Source organism: Oryza glaberrima, chromosome 2 (assembly GCF_000147395.1).
Source record: "Oryza glaberrima chromosome 2, OglaRS2, whole genome shotgun sequence".
Taxonomy (NCBI): domain Eukaryota; kingdom Viridiplantae; phylum Streptophyta; class Magnoliopsida; order Poales; family Poaceae; genus Oryza; species Oryza glaberrima.
The window spans coordinates 10,993,552-11,017,736 of NC_068327.1; the positions used below are offsets into that span (position 1 = coordinate 10,993,552).

At 47.9% G+C, this 24,185-nt stretch overlaps 1 protein-coding gene across 2 annotated transcripts; it reads right to left on the reverse strand.

Annotated features, from left to right (window-relative positions):
- Positions 1 to 3,139: 3,139 nt before the first annotated feature.
- Positions 3,140 to 10,906, reverse strand: LOC127762746 (protein PAT1 homolog). 2 transcript variants are annotated; one of them, XR_008015558.1, is made up of 6 exons: positions 10,618 to 10,906; positions 10,110 to 10,270; positions 6,795 to 6,851; positions 6,495 to 6,564; positions 3,874 to 6,198; positions 3,140 to 3,699 (listed from the first exon to the last, which is right to left on the reverse strand). XR_008015558.1 is itself a non-coding variant. In XM_052287229.1 (5 exons), the coding sequence occupies exons 1-5, from the start codon at positions 10,649 to 10,651 to the stop codon at positions 4,028 to 4,030; spliced, it is 2,493 nt and encodes an 830-aa protein (XP_052143189.1). In that variant the 5' UTR covers positions 10,652 to 10,906; the 3' UTR covers positions 3,140 to 4,027. The 2 variants fall into 2 exon arrangements, 1 of the variants encoding a protein (XP_052143189.1); XM_052287229.1 differs by having other exon boundaries at positions 3,140 to 6,198.
- Between the last annotated feature and the right edge of the window lie 13,279 nt (positions 10,907 to 24,185).

The following is a 24,185-nucleotide window of genomic DNA, read 5'->3' on the forward strand; positions in this document are numbered from 1 at the left end:
CACAACCCAACCAACAGATAATAGTCTTCCTCCTCTGGTTGCTACTGCTACTACACACCCTTTCCTCTACTGCCTCTGAGGAGCTAGGGGTACCTGGGGTTCATCGAGGGGAGCTGGGGCTGAAGCCCCAACAAGCCCCAATGATGAATTCGCCCTTGCATGTCCTTTGAGTTCTGGATCTGGATCTAGCAGATCAAGAATAAGACTCTCATAATCCCCTTCTAATTACCTTATTCATTATCCCCTCTAGGTTAAGCTACGCAATCATAATTATTATGTCAACCATTAGATTTAGTCTAAATGTATCCTTAGAGCACAGGCCCTATTGGACATTACAGCAAACAACCCCCTCCCCCACTCCAAAAGTATAAAGCCCAGTTCACTCGGTACTCCCAATTTCTATTCTTCCCCATTGAGACCCATGTGATACCCATGCCATATACTGACATAGACTTCAGCTATGTTAGTTGTGCCGCTTGCTGCGCCCCTTTCCCCACGAAAATCCTTGACCCCAATGCCTCAACTAGTTTTGCCGCACCTTCAAAGTGAGAACCCCTCCCTTAGTCCCACCTGCCTCCAAAATTCCTCCATCTCTAGCTTCAGGTGCAACTATTGTGCACAAGATCCATCAATTGTTTGTTTGGGGAGAAGAGCTTGGGTGTAGGTAGGCTAAGAGCTTTGCGCCGACAACGGCAGAGTCAACTTTACTATAAGACACATCAATCAAACTCGACGAACTAGATTCTAAGGAATCAAACAAGAAGATAACCAAAGTAAGAGGTCAACTTACTAGAATCTTTTTCGCTTTGACAGAAGCAAAGGTCTAGCCGCGGTCGCCCGAGGAGGCTTTCTTGGCAGACTTCTTCTGCCAATTAATAAATCATCAATCGCTAAGACAAATTCCATAAGAGAACCTAGTAGTGTTGATGTTTTACTTACCACGGAGACGCTAACCCTCCTGAGCATCCCTGCTCCTTTGGCTCTGGGAAATTTGGTCCAAAGTGTCCTTTTGACTCCTATTGCACCACTAGAGCCAACGCCCGAGGATGTTGCGGTCACTGCTGTGAGGGCAATGGCTGAGTGGGGATGTGCCTCGACGTCTTCACGGAGCGAGGTAGATTCCTAGTGGTCGATCAATGCCCCCAATCACATCCGTTAAGGGCGATTCTTGAAAGTATTATAATTACTACTCCTACAAAATGAGTTAAGATCAAGAGAGGATAAGTAATCGGGTATTTACATTTACAATTTCCTCTCGCTCTGTCTACGGGAGGTCGCACAGTGGTGCTGGAATGTTATCGACTGACGACGTTGGGTTAGTCACCACATTCTTGACATGATTCTTCACCATGTCACTAGATAAACCTGCACCAACATTATCTAGATTAGTTGTCAGCGAAAGATTCTACTATGAGAAATACTGCTGATAACCCATGCAATATACCCTGATTTGATATCCGCGTGGTGTCTCCATCCCCTGTGTACTAATAATTAATAGTTAGAGCATGCCCAATCCTATTCCCAATCTCAAAATTTCGTAGTTTTTTATTTCAAAAAATAGATCCAACAGATCTCCAATCAACATCCCAAAAAATTAGAAATACCTTCTCCGCTATTCTCATTCTCCACATGTAGGGAATATCACCGCCTACCAATCTGCCGATCACAAGCAATTCGCGCGCACAGCTGAAATGTCTCTGCTGTCGCAAGCTCACCCGACGTCGACTCGATTCGCGCCACAGCTGGCCCCCGAACTAGTACACGCATGCTTGATTCGCCCCTCCGTTAAGCCCCAAGTCGCACCTAGAGCTCTCCACAACTGGTCATTCACGACCTTGATTAGTACCTCCCCTGAGCCTCGATTCGTGCTACCGGCCACCGGGATCCTCTCGCACCCTCCTCCAGCCACCCTTGCTGGAGCCTGCCACCGATGCCAACTTGTCTCGCTGTGCACTAGTTCTGGCCCTGCGTGACAGGTAGAAGAACGAGAGGAGGAAGAGAAGAGGAAAGAAAGAAGGAACAACATGTGGGTCCTATTGGTCAGGTCATTATTCAAGGAGAGGAAACATCGATAGTTTTGTAGGTGGTCCCACTTCTTATATTATATGGTAACATGTTTTTCTAATCTCCCACTTCTTATATTATATGGTAACATGTTTTTCTAATCTGTCGGAGGAGAAGATATTTTAAGACCCTAAATTATGTTTAGGAATTCCTAAATTGGTGATGCTCTTATTCACTCCGTATCAAAATATAACAAATCTAGGATTTTTGAGAATATATCCTAGTACAATAAATCTGGACAGAGGACTATCCAAATTCGTACTATGATATGTCTCATCCAGTCTTTGCTATACATTGGGACGAAGGGAGTATGATCTATGTCCAAGCAAAAGAATGATCCCCTAAGGCCATTCCCAACTCAATGACTAGGATGGTATCCATAACATTAAATAAGCTGTCACCTATGATGAAAAATGATGTGACAAGACAATAAATAAGGAAAAAGAAGAAAACCATGTCTTGCATGAGACATGGTTTCTACACAACATCCAAGACATCATGTGAAATAGGTAGCATTAAATTTAAGTATGGAATAATGGTTTTTGCATTGAAAGAGTAGTGTCTAGTACTAATTTATTGATGATGTGGAGTTTATGAAAACTATATTAGTGTCTTGGGTTGAGAATGGCCTAAGCCTAGCTACTCATCCTATAGACCCATAGGCACTCGCTATTTAAACTTGCTCGTCCTAACAGTCGTGCACCTTAAACCAAAACACACAATAATAAGATCTATAGTCATACAAGTGCACTCACTAGGAAATCGACCGACGGTGGAAGGAGATGAATGATGGAAGCATATCAGAGCCATGTACCCATAGGTAGATAAGCAGAGTTGAGACTTGAGAAGAGGGAAAGCAAGTACTCCCTCCATCCCATAAAAACAAACATACTACGTGATGTGACACATCCTAGTATATCCTAACGCTACAAATCTAGACAAAAGCTGAATTGACACCTATCAAATTGACACATATCCTGATTCGTATTACTAGGTTACGTTATATTCCGAAATAGTAGCGGATATAAGATGGAGTAAGAGGGAAAATTTGACGAAATCAAGTGGCAACTATATATCCAACAAGTTGAATTTATAAGGCATTCTATGAATTGAAATGTAGTACACCATTTTTTCCTTTTCCCTTTTTGAACTCATCAGCAAAATACTTCTACAACATATTAACAATTGGCGCCAGAAAATGCCACGCCTAACACAACCCTCAACCAAAAATACCACCCCAAGACATGAGCCATCTGATGGTCAGGTGGTCACTTCTAACTTGTTGCATTTAAACTTGCAAACATCATTACAGCCACCCAAGTTTCTACTACTACATTGTCAATCTCTACTCTCAGCTAAAATCCCAAATTATACATTCCGCTAGAATAGAAAAAAAGAAGTCAGAAAAGAGACAAATTAATAAATAATAATAACAAAACATAGTACCATAAACCAATGCTCAACATTCAGTACAGCTAGGATTTTTTTCAATATTAGGGCATGATCGACAGTTACATTTCAACCCTTGAACACAACAAAATGGGAAAAGAAGGCGGCCTGATTGAAATTCCACCTTGATGATTCCAGGACACTTGTCTTGAAGAACAATCAAACAGCGTCTTCAAGAAGCACCTTCTACAGCCAGAGATAGATACCAGGCAGGTTTCATGAGCAACAAAACTCAGGAAGAAACTTCCCAGTAACAAAAACACATCCATCTGCATAATGCATGCAAAACAGACTGCATCCCTACAGTACATAATAAACCAGACATGTCGCAACGATAGTAAACTCGGTGCCTTATATTACCGCTGTTTATCGATGCTCCAACCCTCTCGATCTTGTTTCCTGGATTCATATAGACTTTTCTTTACTGCGAAATTGGGGAAAGAGTCTCCATCTTAAAGAGCCATTGTATCAAGTATACTGATTACCCAAAGAAGCAAAAACACTATGATTTAACTTATATTTTCCGGCTTTCTGAACTTGGGATAGATTCTGATGTCATGGGTCCATTATTGGACCCATGAGAACTATGGTTGTTAACAGGCACCGTGCGCTGAGCAAAACTGAGCAACTGTTTCCGCTGATACTCATTTGTGTGAGGAAGGCTGGCACGCAACAATTCAACTGGCATTTCCCTGCTTATAACTGCTGCCACAGCAGGTTGTGTTTGCAATGCATGAATCACACTATCGAATTTACTCATGCAATACTCTGTAAGCAGCCCAAAGAAGGCATCAAATGATGCTTGCCATAGAGCTCTGTTTTGCATGCTGTAGGTAGAGGCCACATGCTGATCAGTGAGAAGCTCTGTTGCTCTGTCCAGTACAGACTTTATGATGAAAGAAGCCCCATCACCTGCAGCATGTCCAAGGGGTCGCAGAGGGGGTTGCAACAAAGAACACACAATAGCTGCAAGGCAAGCACTTAGTCCACTCAACTCCAACCGAACAACACAGGTTGATACAGCAGTAGCAAGTTTTGTCGTTGTCTCAACAGCACTACTATCAGATGGCAAATTTCCAAATATGAATCTTAGATGCCGGAAGACTGCCATGCAAGCAATTCTAGCAAGCTCACTGCCAGAACTCACAAGTTCAAGGTAACGAGAAAGTAGTTTGCGGCCCTTCGGAAGAGAGACTATTCGGAGAAACACCAGATCATCATTTGGTGAGAGAGGTGCATTGTTACTAGGTGTAAGTGGATCAACTAGTTGCAGCGATTCTGCCAGCTGCTCAAGGAGGGCCTGTCTCCTGTTTCTCAGTTGCAAGCCACCATCTTGCTGCTGGCTAAATTGCAGCAAGCGATCAATATCATCTACATCAAGCAGTAGGCAAAGGCCATCTTCAATTGTGATCCTAGCAGCCAGCATTGGTTCTTGGTCAAGTGTTTTTGAAGCAGATTTTTCAGTAACGTCATCACTTGATTCAGAGGTTTGTTCAACATCGAGGAGCGGACGAGGCCTGCGGATGGAAGAAAATGGCAACCTTCCAAGAGCATCAACCTGGAGATATGCATGTGGCTCATCTTTACTCCGTGCACGGGATGATGGATCTCTAATCAAGGTCGGACAGAAGTGGTGCTTGAGTTGACCTCCGGCTGACTTTTTAGCTAAACAGGCTTGATGATAGTAATCATCAATGTACGGATCATTGATCTGAGTAGCAGCTTGCTGCATCCTTGCAATGTTCTCAATTTCAGCCGTGGACATGTACTTGGATCTGAACCGCGGCCACCCATTATCCATCCTCATACTGGCAAGCTCAAAACCTTGGGGGAGATAATGCTGGCCATGCACTCCATGGTGCAGCATTGCTCTTGCTCTCGGATCACTCAAGTCAGGCATTGCCAAATTTGCATCAAATCCACTCATCATTTGTGATGAATGCTGAGGATTGTACATCTGACGACCTTGTGGTGGAGGATGCCGAGGACCAAGCATATGAGCATGGAACTGTGAGAATTGTGGCGGAGAGTGTTGAATTGGGGCCATTCCATGTTGTGGACGGCGTGACAGCATTTGAGGTGGGACCAATCCATTTGGACGCTGCAGATTGTGCTGCATCAAACCTGGTGTAAGCATGGCACCATTTGGACGAATTGGCCCACTGTTTAGAGCATTCTGTTGCAAATTATTAGTTGATAAACCTGCTGAATCCAAATGAGCCATGTTCCGACCAAGTGACCCTGGAGGCATACCACCACGAGGAAACTGGGGATGGTGTAACTCATTTTGTGCAGATACAGGCATTTGGAATGAAGTGGGAGGAGATGGCATGTTCATGTGATGTGGTTGACCTGGTGAAGAATGGGATACTGCACCAGATGGAGGGTACGAAATGAATGATGATTTAGGTACCGGAATTGGTTCTGTGTGATTGTATTGAGGCTCTTGTTGTGGGTATGATGAAGTTCTATGCAACGGAGATGGCATTGCTCCAAGAATATGTTCATTAGGATGGTATTGAGCATCTTGCTGCGGCGATGAGGATGTTGTGTGCAGTCTAGAATCAGCAAAGCGGGCTAAATGGGGGGGTTGAGACCACCGGCTTTCATTATCCAGCCCTTGTTCAGCTCCAAATATAGGCTGCGTAGGCCAATATGAATCTTGTGCCCAATCCGGAGTAGAACCTACACAAATTGAATCATTAGAATACAATGTTAATAAATCAGAAACCATATATAATCCTGCAGTACCAAACAAGAGAACAAAGACTGTGCAAAAATGTATTGAAATTCACATTCTAACAATGAAAAATTAATGGATATGTCCATCCCATTGGCCATATGTAACGAATCGAATCTTACATATATCCTTGAAAAATGAAATAAATCAAATCAAATACCCATGCACGTGAATTGAAGAAACACATAAAGAAATAGCAAAGGATTCCAATTGCAATCGAGCAAAACAGGGCATTACTCACTTTGTCTAGAAATTGAACCCCCATGACTAACTATTCCTGATTGTGTTGGTTCATTGATGCTTCTGGTCAACTGAAAGTGGAGAAATCAACAAATCAGTTTTCACAGTTAAAAAAGAATACCACAATGCAAGCATACAAATAGGTATACAAGAGTTTGGAACTTTATTTAACTATAATCTACATTCTGCAATTTCTACCAAAAAAAATACACCATGTTTCTGTTGGATCAAATCCCAATAATTGGACATTTGTGTACTAATATTATGTGGCTACAAAGCTATGCTTTTCAAAAAAGCAAACCTTTGAGAATGCTCCAGCAAGATCATCAACACCAGTAAATGAACCTCCACCTTCATCCTGCAAAAGCAAAGCTTGATCAGTGTGAGCAGCTGAAGCTGATAACTTAATTTGCAACATAAATAAGTAATAGCGTGATACTGCAATCTTCTAAGGTAATCAGAAGCACATAATTCTAAATCACAGCTTAATCTGTTATTTAGGCCCCAACACTAAGTGAAGAAAACTATGACAATAAGATAACCCGGAAATGATCCAGATAATAACTGCACTATTTCCTGAGCTAAATTTGCTCAGAACTACAGATAATGAGATAAGCAACCTCTAGTATAATGAGAGGTGGACTTGTGTTAATAAACAAGTCTGCAGAAGAGAAATTACAAGCTACCTCAGATTGCAAGGCAACTTTTTTGGTGAAATATTATTTCCACTAAAATAAAATTAATTGAACTCTACAAAGTTTTCAAGAGTAGCAGTGTGCAGAAAATCCAGTAGTTTTCTATAACAGGTCTACTAGACATTTTTTACGGGCACGAGCCAAAGAAAGCTTGACCAGTAACATATGCCTTCCAGAGCCAACTCCTAGATCCCTTTGGTCCACACTCAGGCATATACGAGGAATGAACACTCCCTGCCTATTGCTGCATAATTACCTGTTATGAAATATAATCATTACCTATGTAACACCAACGCAGGATACCAGTAAAACGATTTTGTGATCATTCTCAGCTACTCAATAAAACAACAGGTAAACTACTGAGGGTCCCAAAATTGTATACATAAAAGGCCTAAATACACGCACATAAGGCCCACTGCTTCCTGCATGCTGTTGGCCAGTCAGCAAACCTATATTGAAATAAAGAAAAATGAAAGGAGAGTACACTCAATAAAGTAACCTATATTAACTTGACACTTGGAGACAAGAAGCCGTGCTCCGTACCACGTGACTGCAGTTGCCAAATGTTCCAAGGCGCATTCTACTATTATGTTCCCTTCCTACTTCACCCAGTCCTCTCCCCCACCATTACATGCCAAGTTTCCAGCTGTTACCCCTCCTCCAATTCCCCAAATTCTCGACCTTGCTATCAGAGATAGCAAATCTGCTTCTATTTCTTCTCCCCCAGGTGATTGTCCTTACCATGAGGTGATGGCAGGGGAAAGGTTCCGATATGTTGTATGACATGCAAATCGTGTAGGGAACAGCAGTTTCTGCTGAATCAGTGATCCTTGGATAGCTACTAGGTGGGTGAACTGCTGCGTACCTATCATAAAATTTTGAACCTTGATTTTATTCTCTACTAAAAAATGAAGCCAGTTCTCTAGCTCGGGATCCAGCTTGGCTCAAACTGAGCTCATTTGAAGTTTAATGTGAGCTTAGTCGATGCAAGGCTCATCCATGCATCCCACAACCCAGCCATATCAAATTGGTGGAGATAAGCTGATAAGGCAGTCACATGCCACAGCCACAAATCTCACGGCAAATCTCTCACATCTCTCAATTCTTTAGTAGACAAGCGTGGTGCAAGCTGCGAGCAGGAGAAGACGGATGGTGCATTGGCGCAGGCGTGCAGGCAGCAGGCCACATGAGCAGCCAGCATGAGCAGGCAGAGAGTGAGGCTAGCGGCACGGGCAGCATCATGGACTGGGCGCTGGCTCCATAGCCCATCAGAGTGGGGGCTGTGCGCAGGGCAGGAGCTCTCCAGAGCTGGAACCCCCACAGCTGCACCTCAGCATGTCAACGCAGAGGCTCGACAGCAACGCAAGCGCCTGTCACCTTATTATGAGATTCTTCAGTAAAAACCATTCGCTGTAACTACCGAACCGATTTTATTTGGTTTTTTTGGCTCGGTTTATATTCGTAAAAAGAAATTCCTCGGTGGCTATTATCGAGAAACCAAATTTTATGAAAACAGAAGAAATCGACCTGACTAAACCAATGAAACAGAACATCGACCCCTACCTTTCAACACAGTATTTTCGTTAAATTCTGTGTGGTAAATATGGTATTATTTGTTTGGTAAATACATTATATTTACAAAAATACAGATCGTTATTGTGCTATTGGTAGATACAAATTGTTTCGGTTCCACACTGGTAAATACCATATTTACAAAAGTTTACGGCTTTACACGATCTGTAAAGCTGATCCTCAACTCTTTTTTAACATAATTACGAACTAAGAATGACAGCTGACAGTTAACAAATGAGACGAGAAATAAAGCCATGCATGCACACAACCACATGCAGGATAATAAAACAGTGACAATCACTCAAGCAGCTTACTGATGAACATGAACAAGCAATAGTAGGTGCTTATGTTGGTTTTGCTGCCAGTATTGGCCGGTCAAAACAAGTGGCTGCTAATTGTTGGAAAGTTGGTCAACTGGGCAACTGAGCCAAGAAGACTATCAATCTGGGCTTGCGGAGACAGAAACATGTCGCAGCACACAAGACACCAAAAGGCCAGGTTCATGTTATTCAGTATTGTTGGTATATTCAGTTTCTGGCCAGTTTTTACCCAATAAAGCAAAATGTCAAAACGTGTTCTCAAACACTGTAACAAATACTGATCAAACAGAGTTAACCAGTGCAGATCGGGATAGTTAACACCCCAACTCAACACACCCCATTTGCTACTTTCCTAGTCCATCCCAAATTTACCCTTCTGTTGATTGGCTGCTTCTCTCTGCTGGATGCTACAGCAGTCAATGCCTAACAAAGGTGCTATCTAACCTGAAGTGACTCTAGAAAATGAATTGCAAGGGCGAGCAGAAATCATGGTAGTGACAGAACCAAAGAAAAGTTCCAGCAATAACAATGGCAAGAAACAACAATGTCTAAGCTTAGCTCTCCCTCTTCCCTTCCTCAACTGATGTCCCTCTCTCCTTTCAATGGTTGACACAGCATGGTCCAAGGCTTCCGCATCATGAGTGCACAGTCTCAGGGACTATGTGCATCCTCTGAAGCTACCATAACACCGATGCTTACTATTTACTCTTCATTCAACATAAATCTCTAGTGTTCGGGTGGACCCTGCTACCTCTTACTGAACCATGATATACTAAGTATTAATTCCCGTTGGATTGAACAACAACGAAAACAAACAAGAAGTAAAACGGAATGATCAAAATAACCCCTAGGAGCACCTCCCACCTCTCTCTCTCTCATGTTCTGAACACAAAAGGGCGTTTACTACCAAAGTCATGAGTGCTGTGGGAATCACAAAATTACATACTGGAAGTTCTTTTAAACGGAAAGTAATAAATAATGGATGGAAGTTTGTCACATCAAACATAAATAAACTGTCATATATATTACCTCAAACATATCCCTTCCATAAGCAGAAGGGTATTCTTCATCACCAGGGCCAACAAAACCAGCATCGACACCATCATCATCCTCCAATCCACCTAGCTCAACCTCTTCCACCGCGTTGTTCCCAAAGAAAGCATACTGCGATGCATCAAACTTGGTAGCGCCTGCACAGAGCCAGAGACAATCAAAGAACCCGGGAATCAGTACTGAATGGTAAAGTATCTCCACACTCCTTTCATTTAAAGGTAAAAGGAGAAGCTATTTTGAGTCAGGATTGTTGGTGTGCTCTACCCCCATCCCCACCCCCACCCCTCAAGTGACAACATATTTCGTGGCTAGATCTCTATATACAAGTAACAAAACGAATCAAACAACCCAAACTAAGTCACCTCGGTTAGCTAGCTAATCCGGCCACAAGCATAAACCGTCCCAAACACTAATAATCCAATCAACGAGAGGAAAGATCTTCTCCATCTAGGGGCAATCTATGAGAAGAGACGAGTTGCATTACCCGTCGACGCCGACGAAGAAGGCTGCGCCGCCATCCGCGGCTAGGGTTGCCGGTTGCGGCAGAAGATGTGGGGGACACACAGGACCACGGGCGCGCCGGCGGAACGGAGCGGAGGCAGGAGGCGCCGGAGCGGATCGGGGAGGGAGCGAGCTCGAGAGAGGAGGTGGCGGAGAAGACGGCGGAGGCGGAGGAACGCCGACGAGGAGAGCCCGCTCGAGGGATAGAATCAGGATTCAGGGCAGAGGGGAATTTTCCTTTTTCTTTCTTTCTTTTTTTTTTCTGGTGTACGTGGGGACACGCCGAGACGGCAAATTCGTCAGAGAGCTGCGGCCTGCGGGCAAAACGTGCGAACTTTTTCGGTTTCTTCAGAATTATTACGTGCAAGTTATTTTTTTCAAAAAAACACAGGCGCGTTATCGTAACGCCCGCACAGCCACACCTATAAACATACACACGCACGCCTTATCCTATAAGCTATGAGTATCTCCGGAAGACTAGACCAGCATATCTTCAGATTGACGAAGTCACCACGGACATCTCGCTGTCGACAGGTACGTCGTCTGACAGACACACGCACACCCTACCCTATGAGCACCTCCGGAAAACTGGACCGGCTATTAAAATGACACTCCACACATCATAAAATGAACACCATATATAAGAGTGTTTTTCCCAATTTCAATTGCACGCACGTTTGAATGAGTCAGTTTGCAGTTCTTATTAATACAACTCAAAGCTTTCACTTCAGTTTAACACCTATAGGATTAGGATGTCGACTAGACGGGGGTGAATAGGCGATTTTAAAACTAAATGACACATAATCAAAATTAACCTAAGTTGCTAGGCTCGGTGAGGGTCAAGTCTAATTAAGCAACTAAGTTATGTTTTGCAAACCTAGGGTGATAGTGGCTCAATTATATCTCTAGAAAAGTAAAGGCAAATTTTGCTACGGGACATCCTGACTTCGTGGTTTTAGCTGTAGAACATCGCACGAAGTGACTTTTGGGGAAGACACTCTCAAAAGTGGGATATTTGTTGGTGGACATCGAACCATTAAAATAATAATTTTCGGATGAGGAAGAGAGAGAAATCACGTGAAATATCAAAAGTGCCCTTGGGCCCACACGTCAGCTCTTCTATTCCCCTCTCTCTATATCAGGCGGCAGCAACAGGGAATTGCGGTGGCGCCATCCATTAGCTTGACCATGGCTGTCTCCACGCCGCGCTGACCACCATGATGGCTGGGACCGCGACCGTGGCTCTCTCCAAGGCAGAGAAGTGAGGGGTTTCCATCCGCCCCTCTCGTCCATCGTCCCACCGCGGCGCCGACGACGCCACCCGCCACCGCCACTTGGGCCCTGGGCACCAACGCCCAAGTCATAGTCGGCGCGCCCATGTGTACCGAGACCGCCGTGTCGCCACACCAAAACATAAGCAGTGTGTCGACGGGGGATACCCGTAGACCGAATATAGAGGGTACTGGGGTACGCTGGTACGAGGATCTACGCAGTACGACATCAAGCAGACAGAAAACAAAGATTATACTGGTTTAGGCCCTTTGATAGGTAATAGCCATAATCCAGTTGATATGGGATTATATGATGGAAACCACAGATTACAAAGGGAATAGCGGAACTCGATGATACCGACGACATCGTAATCGAACAGGTTCGATTAGATCTCCCGGCGACTTGGCTCCTGTAGGCTTCAACTCCGTAAGCTGTGATGGATGTGTTGGCTGTGAGATTCGATACCTTAGGTCCTCCCGGGGGGTCCCATTTGTATCGCAGGTCAACTTGCCTCTCTAAATAGGACTTGGAGACATCGGACCCGGCACGATACAATGATGACCTAGTTCTGTCCGAGTAGGACTCCTTCCATCTGCGAACTCCGTGATGAATTTCCTTAACGTATGCCGAAAACGTCCATATACGCGCAAGTATACCATATCGATATGTGACGTATATCGAAGGGTAGAGGGTATACCTTACCCATAACCATGACAGTAGCCCTTGACTTTTGCTTAAATGAACTCGTGTAACCGATCGTGACTTTTGATGTTGAGGTTGTTGTCGTTCTCGGTGTGAGGACCAAGAGACAAGGAGTAATCGACAACGCCAAGTGAAGCTCAACGGTCATGAGCGAATTTAAATTGAAGTCCGAAAAACTACCGCGCGTAATGGACCCAGAAATTTCCGGCGGCCATCTCTCTCCTTTCCTTGGAATTCGCACTGTCGGAAGTGCGGCTATTTAAGGGAGTTTTGGGGGTCCATTTTGAAGTCCGCCTGTTGTGAAAAAAAAAACTCTCCAGCCTCCAAGCGTCCCTCGTCTTCTCCGCTCCCGCAAGAACCCTAGCTAGCTCATCTCGGTCCCTTTTCTGGCGATCTCCGGCGGCAATGGATCTCGACAAGTCTACCTCTACCAGCGCGTCGCTGAAGAAACTACAGGAGGATGGCGACCTTCCCGGTTGCGGGACCATGGAGAGAGAAGCAGGAGGTATTGAACCCCAGCCTGTCCTGGGTCGCATGGTTGCGATCGAGGACTATATTCTCTGTGGTTTTCTTCCTCCGCCTTCTGAATTTCTTCTCTTGGTCTTGAATTTCTACGGCCTTTCTTTGCTCCATTTGAACCCCAATTCCATCGCCTTCCTTAGTATTTTTTCACATCTCTGTGAGGCCTACATTGGGGTAGAGCCGTTTCTTGACCTCTTTCGTTTCTACTACGAGTTGCGTTGGATGGAATCCAACAGGGTATCCAGATGCGTCGGTTTCCGACTCTGGGATGGCCTGAAATCGCGCTATATCCCCTTCCAGTGCCCTTCTTCTCGTAGCAAATGGCGGGCGAGGTGGTTCTATCTTAAGATAGAAAATTCGGATCTAGTCTTCGTTGTTCCTGAGGAACAACCAGACAAGATTTCGTCTTGAACCGCAAAACCTGCCTTGACCCCTTCTCTCCAGTCTTTCATCGATGCCATCGATGACCTCCGAGTACGAGATTTGTCGGGGTATGAAGTCGCTGCCGACTTCATTGGTAGGCGGATCCAGCCGCTCCAGGCTCGAGCCCACCCAGCCTTTGACTATTCTGGGCCGAAGGACGCGACCCGAGTTTCTCCTCGGGGTATTTTTCTTGTAGTTAAATTGACTCTCTTATGTGCGTGTTCCTCCTGACTTATCGAATTCTGGTTCTCGATCTACAGGCTTGAACAGCGAAACCGTGGAGCGCCGCGTCGGCCAATTGATGATCAGCGGCCCGACAACGGCGAGCAACGTCCCCGTCCCCCTTTGCGAGAAGGGGGCAGCCGAACGTGAAGCTGCCATCAATGTAAGTGTACTCGGCGACCCTTTTGCATTTTTCTTCCGGGATCGCATTGTGACTTCATGAAGTGTAAGCTCTCCCTCTGACTGATATCATTGGGCCGCTCGTGGACCATCAGGCGGCGGCGTCGCTGAAGGAGAACGTCACCAAAGATGCGTCTGATGTTGCTGCCGCTGCTGCCACAACGAGTGACGGCAAGGTTCCGAAAAGGGGGAGGAAATTCTCCTCCGTGATTGGAAATCGTCGGAAGACACCCACCCCCTCGGTAAGCTCTCCTGATCCTTCATCGCGTAGTCGGGAAGCTTTCACCTCATATCACGCCCGTTATACTCCAGGCCTCGGATGCGTCTCCCCCGCCTCCACGACGGCAGCGGCTTGTGACGCTTGGCGAGAAGTAAGTGGATGAATTTGAGGTTTTATCACTTCGTCGAACTCTTGCGTGTGTGAGGTAGGCGCATCCTGAACTCGATCTCCAGAAGATCTTGGATCGAGGGCGGCCAGCGACGCGCGCAAGGATGTGATGGAAGAAGTCGGCGATCTGGGGGAGTCCGTCCTCCCGCTTTTTGAAGAGTAGGATTTCGGCTCCCTTGTACTCTTTAATCATGCTTTGTAAAATTCTCATTGGTTCCAACCGCCTTTGTGCGTGTAGTCATCACCTTAGTTTTCTTTAGCATTTTGATCTCGAGTACTTTGTTGTCGTTTGTAGAGATGTTGATGTCGAGGATGTCTAGCAGCGCGGGCAGCCTGAGTTGCCAGTGATCGTTCCGGCACTTGTGTTCGAGGCACATGTGCCGCAGGGCGATGTAGATCAAAATTCGCCTGTGGAAACGGGCATGGCGGCGACTTTCTTAGGTTGGTTATTTTTGTTTTCATCTCCTTCACTCTTCCGTCTGGATCGAGTTGATTTGCTGTGTTCTCGAGAGAGAAGAGCAGTTTGACTTAGTCGTTTCCAGGCTGAGCAGATCTCGAGAGTGCGCTTGCTGACCAAGATCGTTGCATCCAGTATTGGAGGACGAAATTTGAGGTCGCGGAACTCGAGAGGACTACGCTGGAAGTGAAGAAGGACCAAGCCGTGGAAACACTCCGAGGTCGCGAGGTGTGGTTCAGCTCATATCTGAAGAGTTGCTGCACATCCATGACAAGAGTCTGTAGAGAGCTCCGAGTACCCCGTGGGGATCCCGAGGAATCGGCGGCCGGATACATCTCGTGGCTGAATGGGGCATGCGCCTAGCTCGAAGGCATCGGCCAGCGTATCGACGAGGCCCTGAAGCAGGAGTGCCGTCGATCGAGCCGATATGCCGGGGGGCATGTATTGGCTTGTATACGAGATCATCGTCCCTGCACCTCGAGTTCCTCCACGAAGGGTTTTCTCGTTCTCGGAGAACTCCTACGGAGATAGATGGCCTGGCGAAGTCGATGGCGCCACTGACGGAGAAGGTCTTCCAGTCCATGGACTGGCGTTGGCCTTCCTGGTAGTCTCCGTATCCTATGACAAATGTCTTAGGGAAAAGTGTAATATAATTTTGGAGTTTTACGGAATTGTAAGAAGTACTTGTGAAATAGAAAAGAAATCTATCTAACTAAGCTTTCTTACTCTGGACGTAGCGTGTAAGAGTGTCTTCTCACTTCGCGACTTCGATCAGTCGTTTGAGTTATACACTCTCCCTAGCCCCAACCATGTCATCGGAGAATTTTTCTCGGAAGATAAGGCTCTTGGACCTTTGACCTGCCTCGGTTGAACAAGCACTAATCCTAGCCCCCAGCCGTGAGGTTGGAAAATTAATTTCCGATTACACGGCTTGGTTAATACGCACGGCGAGAACTCTTACACGACCAGATCTTACATGGTCTTTTGTCTCTACAGGATCCGATAAGGCCTTATCGGCTCTGGGCGTCCCCAGCCGAAGTTCCCTTAGGTGAACCTAAGAGGCCTTGTCGAACGGCGTAAAGGGACATGAGGATAGGTTTCAACGCTAGGTGTCATCTGGGTAAGGGATCATCGGGAAGGAACACTTTGATTGCAATTTGCACCTGAAAATAGGCTTTATTGAAGCTGTAAGATGTCTTACAAGTATGGATACTATTGAATTATACATAGAATTTACGTAATTGATCAATGTTCCAGGAATTTGCCAACTCACGACCATCGCCGTCTGCAATCTTGAATGCGCCTGGCCGCAAGACTTGTGTGATCGTGTACGGTCCTTCCCATTTGGGTGAGAGCTTGTTTCGCCCTGCTTAGCTTTGAACCCGTCGAAGGACGTAGTCGCCGATCGAAAGCGTGCGTGCTCGGATGCGCTTCTCGTGGTAACGGCGAAGGGCCTGTTGGTAGCTGGCTGCTCAAACGGCAACTCGTTCGTGATGTTCCTCGAGTAGATTCACATCGTCGTTTCGCTGCTCCTCCTGATCCTCAGCGGAATACTTCTGTACTTGTGTACTTTGATGTCGTAGCTTGGTGGGGAGCATGGCCTTTGAGCCGTACACGAGGAAGAAGGGTGTCTCCTTGTTAGATGTTGTCGGTGTGGTACGCACGGCCCATAGTACTGATGGGAGTTCTTCGACCCACTTCTTGTCATGTGACATGAGCCTGTCATAGACGCGTGTCTTGATTCCTTGTAGTACTATGCCGTTTGCCCTCTCGACCTATCCATTGCTCTGAGGGTGAGAGACTGAGGCGAAGCAGATCTTGACTCCCAGCCTGATGCAGTAATCCTGGAAATCGGCACTGATGAACTATGAGCCATTGTCCGTTATGATACGGTGAGGCAATCCGAATCTGCAAAATATCCCTTTGATGAATTTGATGGCGTTGTCGGCCTTGATTTCCCCCGTGGGTGTCGCTTCAATCCACTTAGTGAATTTGTTGATCGCCACGAATAGGAACCTGTAGCCGCCCTGTCCTCGTGGGAATGGCCCGAGTATGTCTAGCCCCCAGCACGAGAACGGCCAAGTAAGAGGGATAGTCTGGAGTGCTTGCGCTGGTAGCTTTGTGTGTTTACTGTGGAACTGACAGGCTTCACACTGCTAAACCATGTCGCAGGCGTCTTTGAGGACGGTTGGCCAGAAAAACCCTTGTCGAAAAGCTTTTCCGACTAATGTCCGACCGGCAGCGTGTGACCCACAGATCCCTTCATGTATGTCGACGAGGAGATGTCTGCCGTCGTTGGACGAGACGCATTTTAGGAGTACCCCATTTGGCGCCTTCTTGTATAGATCATTGCCGATCATACAATAGATTTTTTCTTTACGGGTTATTTTCTCGGCTTCTGCGTCGTTCTCGGGCAACTCTTCCCTGCCTATGAATTTAATGAGTGGGGTGCGCCAGTCGTCTGTGGTCTTGATATCAGCAACGGCGCGTTCTGCCTCTGTAGCCCCCGAGCTGATGTTCAGGGCGACCGGGCTATCTTCGCCGCTTTCCTCTTTCACTGATGGCCTTGTCAGGACGTCCAGAAAGGTGCCAGGTTCGAGTGGCTCTCGTCTGGACGCACGCCGTGCTACATCATCCGGCTCGATGTTGTCCTTGCAGTATACATGTCGGACCTCGATCCCATCGAACCTTTTTTCCAGCTTCCTGACTTCTGCGAGATACTTGGATAACTCGGGGCTAGAGCACTTGTAATCTTTATGTACCTGATTCGCTACTAGTTCGGAATCCCCTTTCACGATCAGTCGCTTGACTCCGAGTGCAGCTGCAGCTCTTATTCTGGCCAGTAGTCTTTCGTACTCGGCTGTGTTATTGGTCGCCCTGAAGTTGAGGTGAATTGCATGCTTGAATTGATCTCCCGAAGGTGATGTCAAGATGAATCCTGCCCCTGCTCATTGGCTATTTAGTGCACCGTCGAACGCCATTATCCACGTTTCGTTGTCGATTTGGTTGTCTGACCTGTAATCAGGTATAGTCCAATTGGCTACGAAGTCGGCGAGTACCTGGGACTTGGTGATTGTTCGTGGCACAAAGTGGACATCAAACTGGCTTAGCTCGACTACCCATTTCGCAATGCGGCTGACAACGTCTTTGTTTCTCATGACTTCACCGAGAGGGAAGGAGGATACAACTGTGATCCTGTGGGCTTGGAAGTAGTGGCGTAGCTTTCTTGATGTCATGATTAACGCGTAGAGCAGTTTCTGGATCTGTGGATATCTTGTCTTTGCGTCGTGGAGAGCTTCGCTGACGTAGTAGACTGGTCGTTGCACATTCTCTCTCGACAACAATGACAGTGCTAACGGAATATGGCGTGGCAGCAATATAGAGAAATAATTCTTCATTAGGTTGGGGGGCAACAAGTACAGGGGGATTTGATAGGTAGCGCTTGAGTGCAAGGAATGCCTCTTCGGCTTCCTGTGTCCATACAAATTTGTCTTGCTTCTTCAGCAGAGCGAAGAAAGGTTGTCCTCGCTCTCCCATCCTAGCGACGAACCTGCTTAGTGCCGCCATGCATCGGGTTAGCTTCTGTACTTCCTTGAGTCTTGTAGGCGACTTCATGTTCTCGATTGCCTTGATCTTCTCGGGATTTGCTTCTATTCCTCTGCCAAAGACGAGGAAACCGAGCAGCTTGCCCGATGGTACTCCGAACGTGCACTTCTCTGGATTGAGCATGAGGCAATATCGTCGGAGGTTGTCGAACGTTTCCCGCAGATCGTCAATCAATAAGTCGCTTGTCTTGGTCTTAACAACAATGTCATCGACGTAGGCCTCGACATTGTTTCCGAGTTGGTCGCTAAGTGCGCCCTGGACCGTGCGCTGGAAAGTGTTTCCTACGGTTATTAGTCCGAACGGCATTTTAACGTAGCAGAATACCCCGAACGACGTGATGAATGCTGTCTTCTCCTCGTCCTCTTTCGCCATGCTGATTTGGTGGTAGCCGGAGTAAGCGTCGAGAAAGCTCAACAACTCACAACCGGCTGTTGAGTCCACCAGTTGGTCTATTCAAGGAAGAGGAAAGTGATCCTTGGGACATGCCTTGTTGAGGTCGGTGAAATCGACACACATTCTCCATTTCCCGTTGGCCTTCCGCAACCATAACTGGGTTTGCTAGCCACTCTGGATGGAGTACCTCTCTGATGAAACCAGCTTTCAGAAGCTTGTCGAGCTCTTCTCGTATGGCTTGTTTTCGATCTGGTGCAAATCTCCGCAGTTTTTGCTTTACTGGCTTGGCGTCAGGTCGCACCATGAGTTTGTGCTCAATCACCTCCCTAGGTACCCCCGGCATGTCGGACGGCTGCCAAGCGAACACGTCAGCATTGTCGCGGAGGAAGGTGATGAGTGCGAGTTCCTATTTCTCGCCTAGTGATGCCCCGATCTTGACAGTCTTGTCGGGGTTGGCACTGGAGAGTGGAACGATCTTGATTGCGCCGTCCGGTTTCGGCGTTTTGTTTGTTTGCTCACTTTTTTGGATGGCTCAGCTGTGGCGGGTGGGTTGGGCGTGTGCTTGACCATGTCAAGGCTCAGCTTGTCGCATTGCACTGCCAGCTTAGCATTTCCTTGAATAGTGATTGTTCCCTTCGGTCCCGCATCTTGAGCCCTTGGTACGCGTAGTGAGATGCGGCCATGAACTTCGCGAGTGCAGTTCTCCCAATGATGGCATTGTATGTTGTATCGAATTCAGCGACATCAAAGGTGATCTGCTCCGTTCGGAAGTTATTTGCTTGGCCGAAAGTCACAGGCAACGTAATTTTGCCCAATGGTTTGGACGATGACTGAGGAGTGATTCCATGGAAGGGTTGATCGGTGGGTGTCAACTCGCTTCGTGGGATTCCCATCGCGTCCAAGGTGCTGGCGAAAAGAAGGTTGATTGAGCTGCCGCCGTCGATCAGAACTCGCGCGACCTTGATATTCCGAATAGTGGGTTCGACCACGATCGGATATCGCCCTGGGATGACAGCAGTCTTGGGGTGGTTCTCTTCTAAGAATTCTATCTTCTGTTCAGACCACTTCATCTTGGGCGCACCTCCCTACCACATCGAACAGACTTTACGTTCCACTTTCTTGTATTCTCGCTTTGAGGAATATGCCGTGGAACCTCCGAAGATGTGCGAGACATGGAGATCGGAGTCTGGGTATGCTGAGTCCGATTCCTGAGTAGCCGCCTCAGCGTCCTTCTCGATCGCACGTACTCGCTTGCCTTTTTCCAATGCCATGTGTTTTGCAAGCGACTTTTTGAAGACGAGGCAATCTTCTAGAGAGTGTCCGTCCGACTTGTGTATAGGGCACCATGTTTTCTTCGTGTCGCTGCCTTGTGGGTCTGGGCACTTGGGAGGGTCCGCGTATTCTGCTGCGAGAACTTCCGCTTGAGCTTTCCTTTTCCCACTCTTGCAATTTTTCTTCTTGCTTGACTCAGGTGCGTCCTTGGCTGATTTCTTCTCTCCTCCGGTCTTCGGTTTGTCATTCTTGCGTCTCAGTGCATCGTCCGCGTGAGCGCATCGATCGACAATTTCGAATAATCTCCGAGTAGTCGTGACGTGCCTCGTTGCCAACTCCTGGGTAGTATAGCGATCTCTGACACCGAACTTGAAGGCGCGGATTACAGAAGCGTCGGTGATTTCGGGGATTGTATTTCTGCACTCATTAAAGCGCCGAACATAATCCCTCAAGGATTCACCCGGGTTCTATGTCAACACATGTAGGTCATCTTCGATCGCGTGACGCTTGTAAGTTCCTTGGAAGTTGGCGACGAATTGCTGCCACAGGTCTACCCACGAAGAAATCAAGTAGGGCGGGAGATGCATCAGCCATGAACGCGCAGAGCCTTTCAATGCAGTTGGCAAATAATTCGCCAACGCGTTGTCGTCCGCTCCGGCAGCGTAAAGTACCGTGGAGTAAACCTGAAGGAATTCTTCTGGGTCGGTACTCCCATCGTACTTCTCTATTGCTCCTGGTCGGAATCTCTCAGGCCACCGGACGTCACGCAGCGAACGACTGAAGGCTCTACACCCAGCGCTGGGGGTGGTGGGTTGTCGGCGATCGTATGTCCTTCGTGGATGTCTATCTGATGATGAGGATGAGGAAGATGACGACGATGGCGATGGGTCACTTGGTTCTGGTGTTCGATTATGAGGACGTCGGCCGGGTTCACGAGAATCCTGTCATCATCTCCTGTTGTTGTCCCAGCGCCGATCTCCATCGTCGTCGTCATTATGGCGGCGTCCTCGACCAGTATCGCCTAGCACCCGCCGTTCGTGATCGTCGTGATCGTGGCGGTTGTGGCAGTTATCACGATCTCGGTCTTTGCTCGAACGGCCTCCTCGTTCTTGATTATCGTGGCGTCGTGAAGAGACGCGATGTCGAGAACGGTTCTCGTTGTCTTGTGCGCGTCGTGCCTCTCGGCGGCCATTCAGGTGATCGCGGAGATCATCGGTGCCGCGAGGTGGAGGGGTGGCTCGATGAGGCGATTCCCGCTGTTCAGGGTTTTCGCCATTAGCACCGCCAGTTGGTGGCTGTTCCGGGTGCGCTGCAGCAGCGGCCTCTTCGAACGCGTTGCTGAGGTTGGTTACTGATTCCCGTAGCCGTTCTGTCCACCGTGCGAGATCGTCGTTCAGAACGGGATCGTAAGGGATTTCCCTCAGTATTGTGTTGACGGCCCTGATGTGCTGGGCCGGTGTAGTCACTTGATTTTCCGCTTCCGCATTAGCGCGCGCTGACGTGCTAGTCCCATCGAAAGCCAATACCTCGCGTGGCGTACTTGTTGATGATGAGCCATAGTCTTCGAGCAGGTGCAGGACTGACGGTTCGTGGGGATCGATGTCGATTACCCCAATGAATCGATCTGAGATCAGCGTCACTCATTGTTCGTTGTCCTCATCCCTGAGGGGGATACGTGATTGCTGGACCTTAGGAGGTGACGTCTTCATGGCGCTGAGAAAGACCTTGCAGCTTGAGAAGTCGTGATTCTTTGTCTTGTGAATAGGACAATAGACATCACGAGTTGGAGAAATACGCTGAATTCCACGCACTTTGCAGGCACGAATTTCAGCGTGGACGTTAAGAAAAACCCAGCAGGCTTGTAAGGTGTGTTTTCTGGTTTTGTGGATAGGACACCAGGACCTTGTCACCTCGGAAGTTATCCTCGTCGACTCGTGATTCTTGTCGGAAAGACAAGGTTTGGCCGCACTAGGATCCTTCTCGGGCTCGGATGTTGTCGACGTTTCGTTCTCCGCTTCGGCGGGAGGATCCTCCGACATGGAGTCGTCATGGGCTGTAGCCACTGCGTTCTCGCTTCCGGTCATTGATGGACCAGCCGAGATCAGAACTGTGGTGTAAACCGGGAAGACGATTTCGCCGACTTGGGTCCACACCAGCATTGTTGAAGCAGGAACTCCTTGGTTGAGGTTGGTGTTGACGCTGTTGTCGACGAAGCTGGATGACGTAGTAGTAGAACCTTGAGCACCAAGTCCCCCTACCTAGCGCGCCACTGTTGACAGGGGATACCCGTAGACCGGATATAGAGGGTACTGGGGTACGCTGGTACGAGGATCTACGTAGTACGACATCAAGTAGACAGAAAACAAAGATTACACTGGTTCGGGTCCCTTGATAGGTAATAGCCCTAATCCAGTTGATATGAGATTATATGATGGAAACCACAGATTACAAAGGGAATAGCGGAACTCAATGATACCGACGAGATCGTAATCGAACAGGTTCGATTAGATCTCCCGGCGACTTGGCTCCTGTAGGCTTCAACTCCGTAAGTTGTGATGGATGTGTTGGCTGTGAGATTCGATCCCTTAGGTCCTCCCGGGGGGTCCCTTTTATATCGCAGGTCAACTGGTCTCCAAATAGGACTCGGAGACATCGGACCCGGCACGATACAATGACGACCCAGTTCTGTCCGAGTAGGACTCCTTCCATCTGCGAACTCCGTGATGAATTTCCTTAACGTATGCCGAAAACATCCGTATACGCTCGATATGTGACATATATCGAAGGGTAGAGGGTATACCTTACCCATAACCCTGACACAGTGTAGTGTCGTGAAGATGCTGGCCCATGACATGAAAGGGGAAGAGAAAGAAAAACGAAGAACAAGATGAAGAAGAAGAGCAAACAAAAGACATGCCGCTGCAGGGCCGTGCTGTGCTGACTAGCCGCCGCACCATGGCTGCACTGTCTGCCATGTGGTGGCCGAGCCACCGCGTCACGGCCACGCTGCGCCTGTGCCACAACCGTGCTGGCACCGAGCACCCACACAGCCACTGCCCGGCCTCGCCGCGCCGCCACCACACGACCACGCGGAGTCCGTCCAGATCGCGACCACCATCGGCAGTCGCACCACGCCCGCGCGGCCGCCCACGCTGATACCGCCCGGATGCCCGCGACGCATCCCAGATTCCCGGTTGCCACGCTCGCGCCATCCAGGCCTGCGTGTATTGCCCGCACGACTCCACAACCACCGGTGCCAGCCGGCCACTGTACCATCCGTCTCGCCCACGCCGGACCACGCCACCGCCACATGGCTGCTCCTCGCCGTCGTCGCCTGGCAGCGCCACCCTGCCGCACGGGCGCGTCGCCGTCATCTGGCCGTGCCGCTCCAGCAGTCGCACCTTGGACTTCGCGGTCGTGAGCTTCTTGGGGATTCCGTTGGAGACCATCAAGTGGATCGCCCCATCAGTGATAGTCGGCACGTGGAGCACGCTGGCGGCTAGCGCGTGCTTCGCATGGAGGAAGAACGTCGTCGTTCCATGTTGCTGCCGCCTGATAGAGAGAGGGGAATAGCAGAGCTGACATGTGGGCCCAAGGACACTTTTGACATTTCATGCGATTTCTCTCTCCACCTTATCCAGAAATTATTATTTTAATGGATGTGGTGTCCACCAGCAAATATCCCACTTTTGAGAGTGCCTTCGCCCAAAAGTCACTTCACGTTGTGTCTTACAGCTAAAACCGCGAAAGTCATGATGTCCAGTAGCAAAATTTGCCAAAAGTAAATCACACTCCTATGTCAATGTTTAGCAATCCTAGGGTGATATGATCTCAACTATGTCTCTAGGAATGTAAATTGCACAAATGTAAATGCGACAATCAAATGAGACAAGGAGACAAGAGATTTTTCACTGAGGTTCGGAAACTCGCCGGTTTCCTACTCCCCGTTGAGGCGAGCCCTACTCCACCGCTCAACCACGAAGCCACCGCACGCCCTCTTCGTCAAGGGGTGGGCAAGGCGGGAGCCGGCCCACGGAGAGGACTACCCAAGCCTTGATCACTCGGGGTAGTTCTTCCTTCACTCCGAAGGTGGTGAACTCCAAACCACTCACAA

Bases quoted from the DNA above. Each gene is read 5' to 3' on its own strand.
- LOC127762746 (XM_052287229.1), bottom strand. From the start codon at position 10,651: ATGGCGGCGCAGCCTTCTTCGTCGGCGTCGACGG. The intron at 10,271-10,617 runs GTAATGCAACTC...GGCTCTGTGCAG, and splicing joins TTCTTCGTCGGCGTCGACGG to GCGCTACCAAGTTTGATGCA. The intron at 6,565-6,794 runs GTTTGCTTTTTT...CTCCACTTTCAG, and splicing joins TTGCTGGAGCATTCTCAAAG to TTGACCAGAAGCATCAATGA.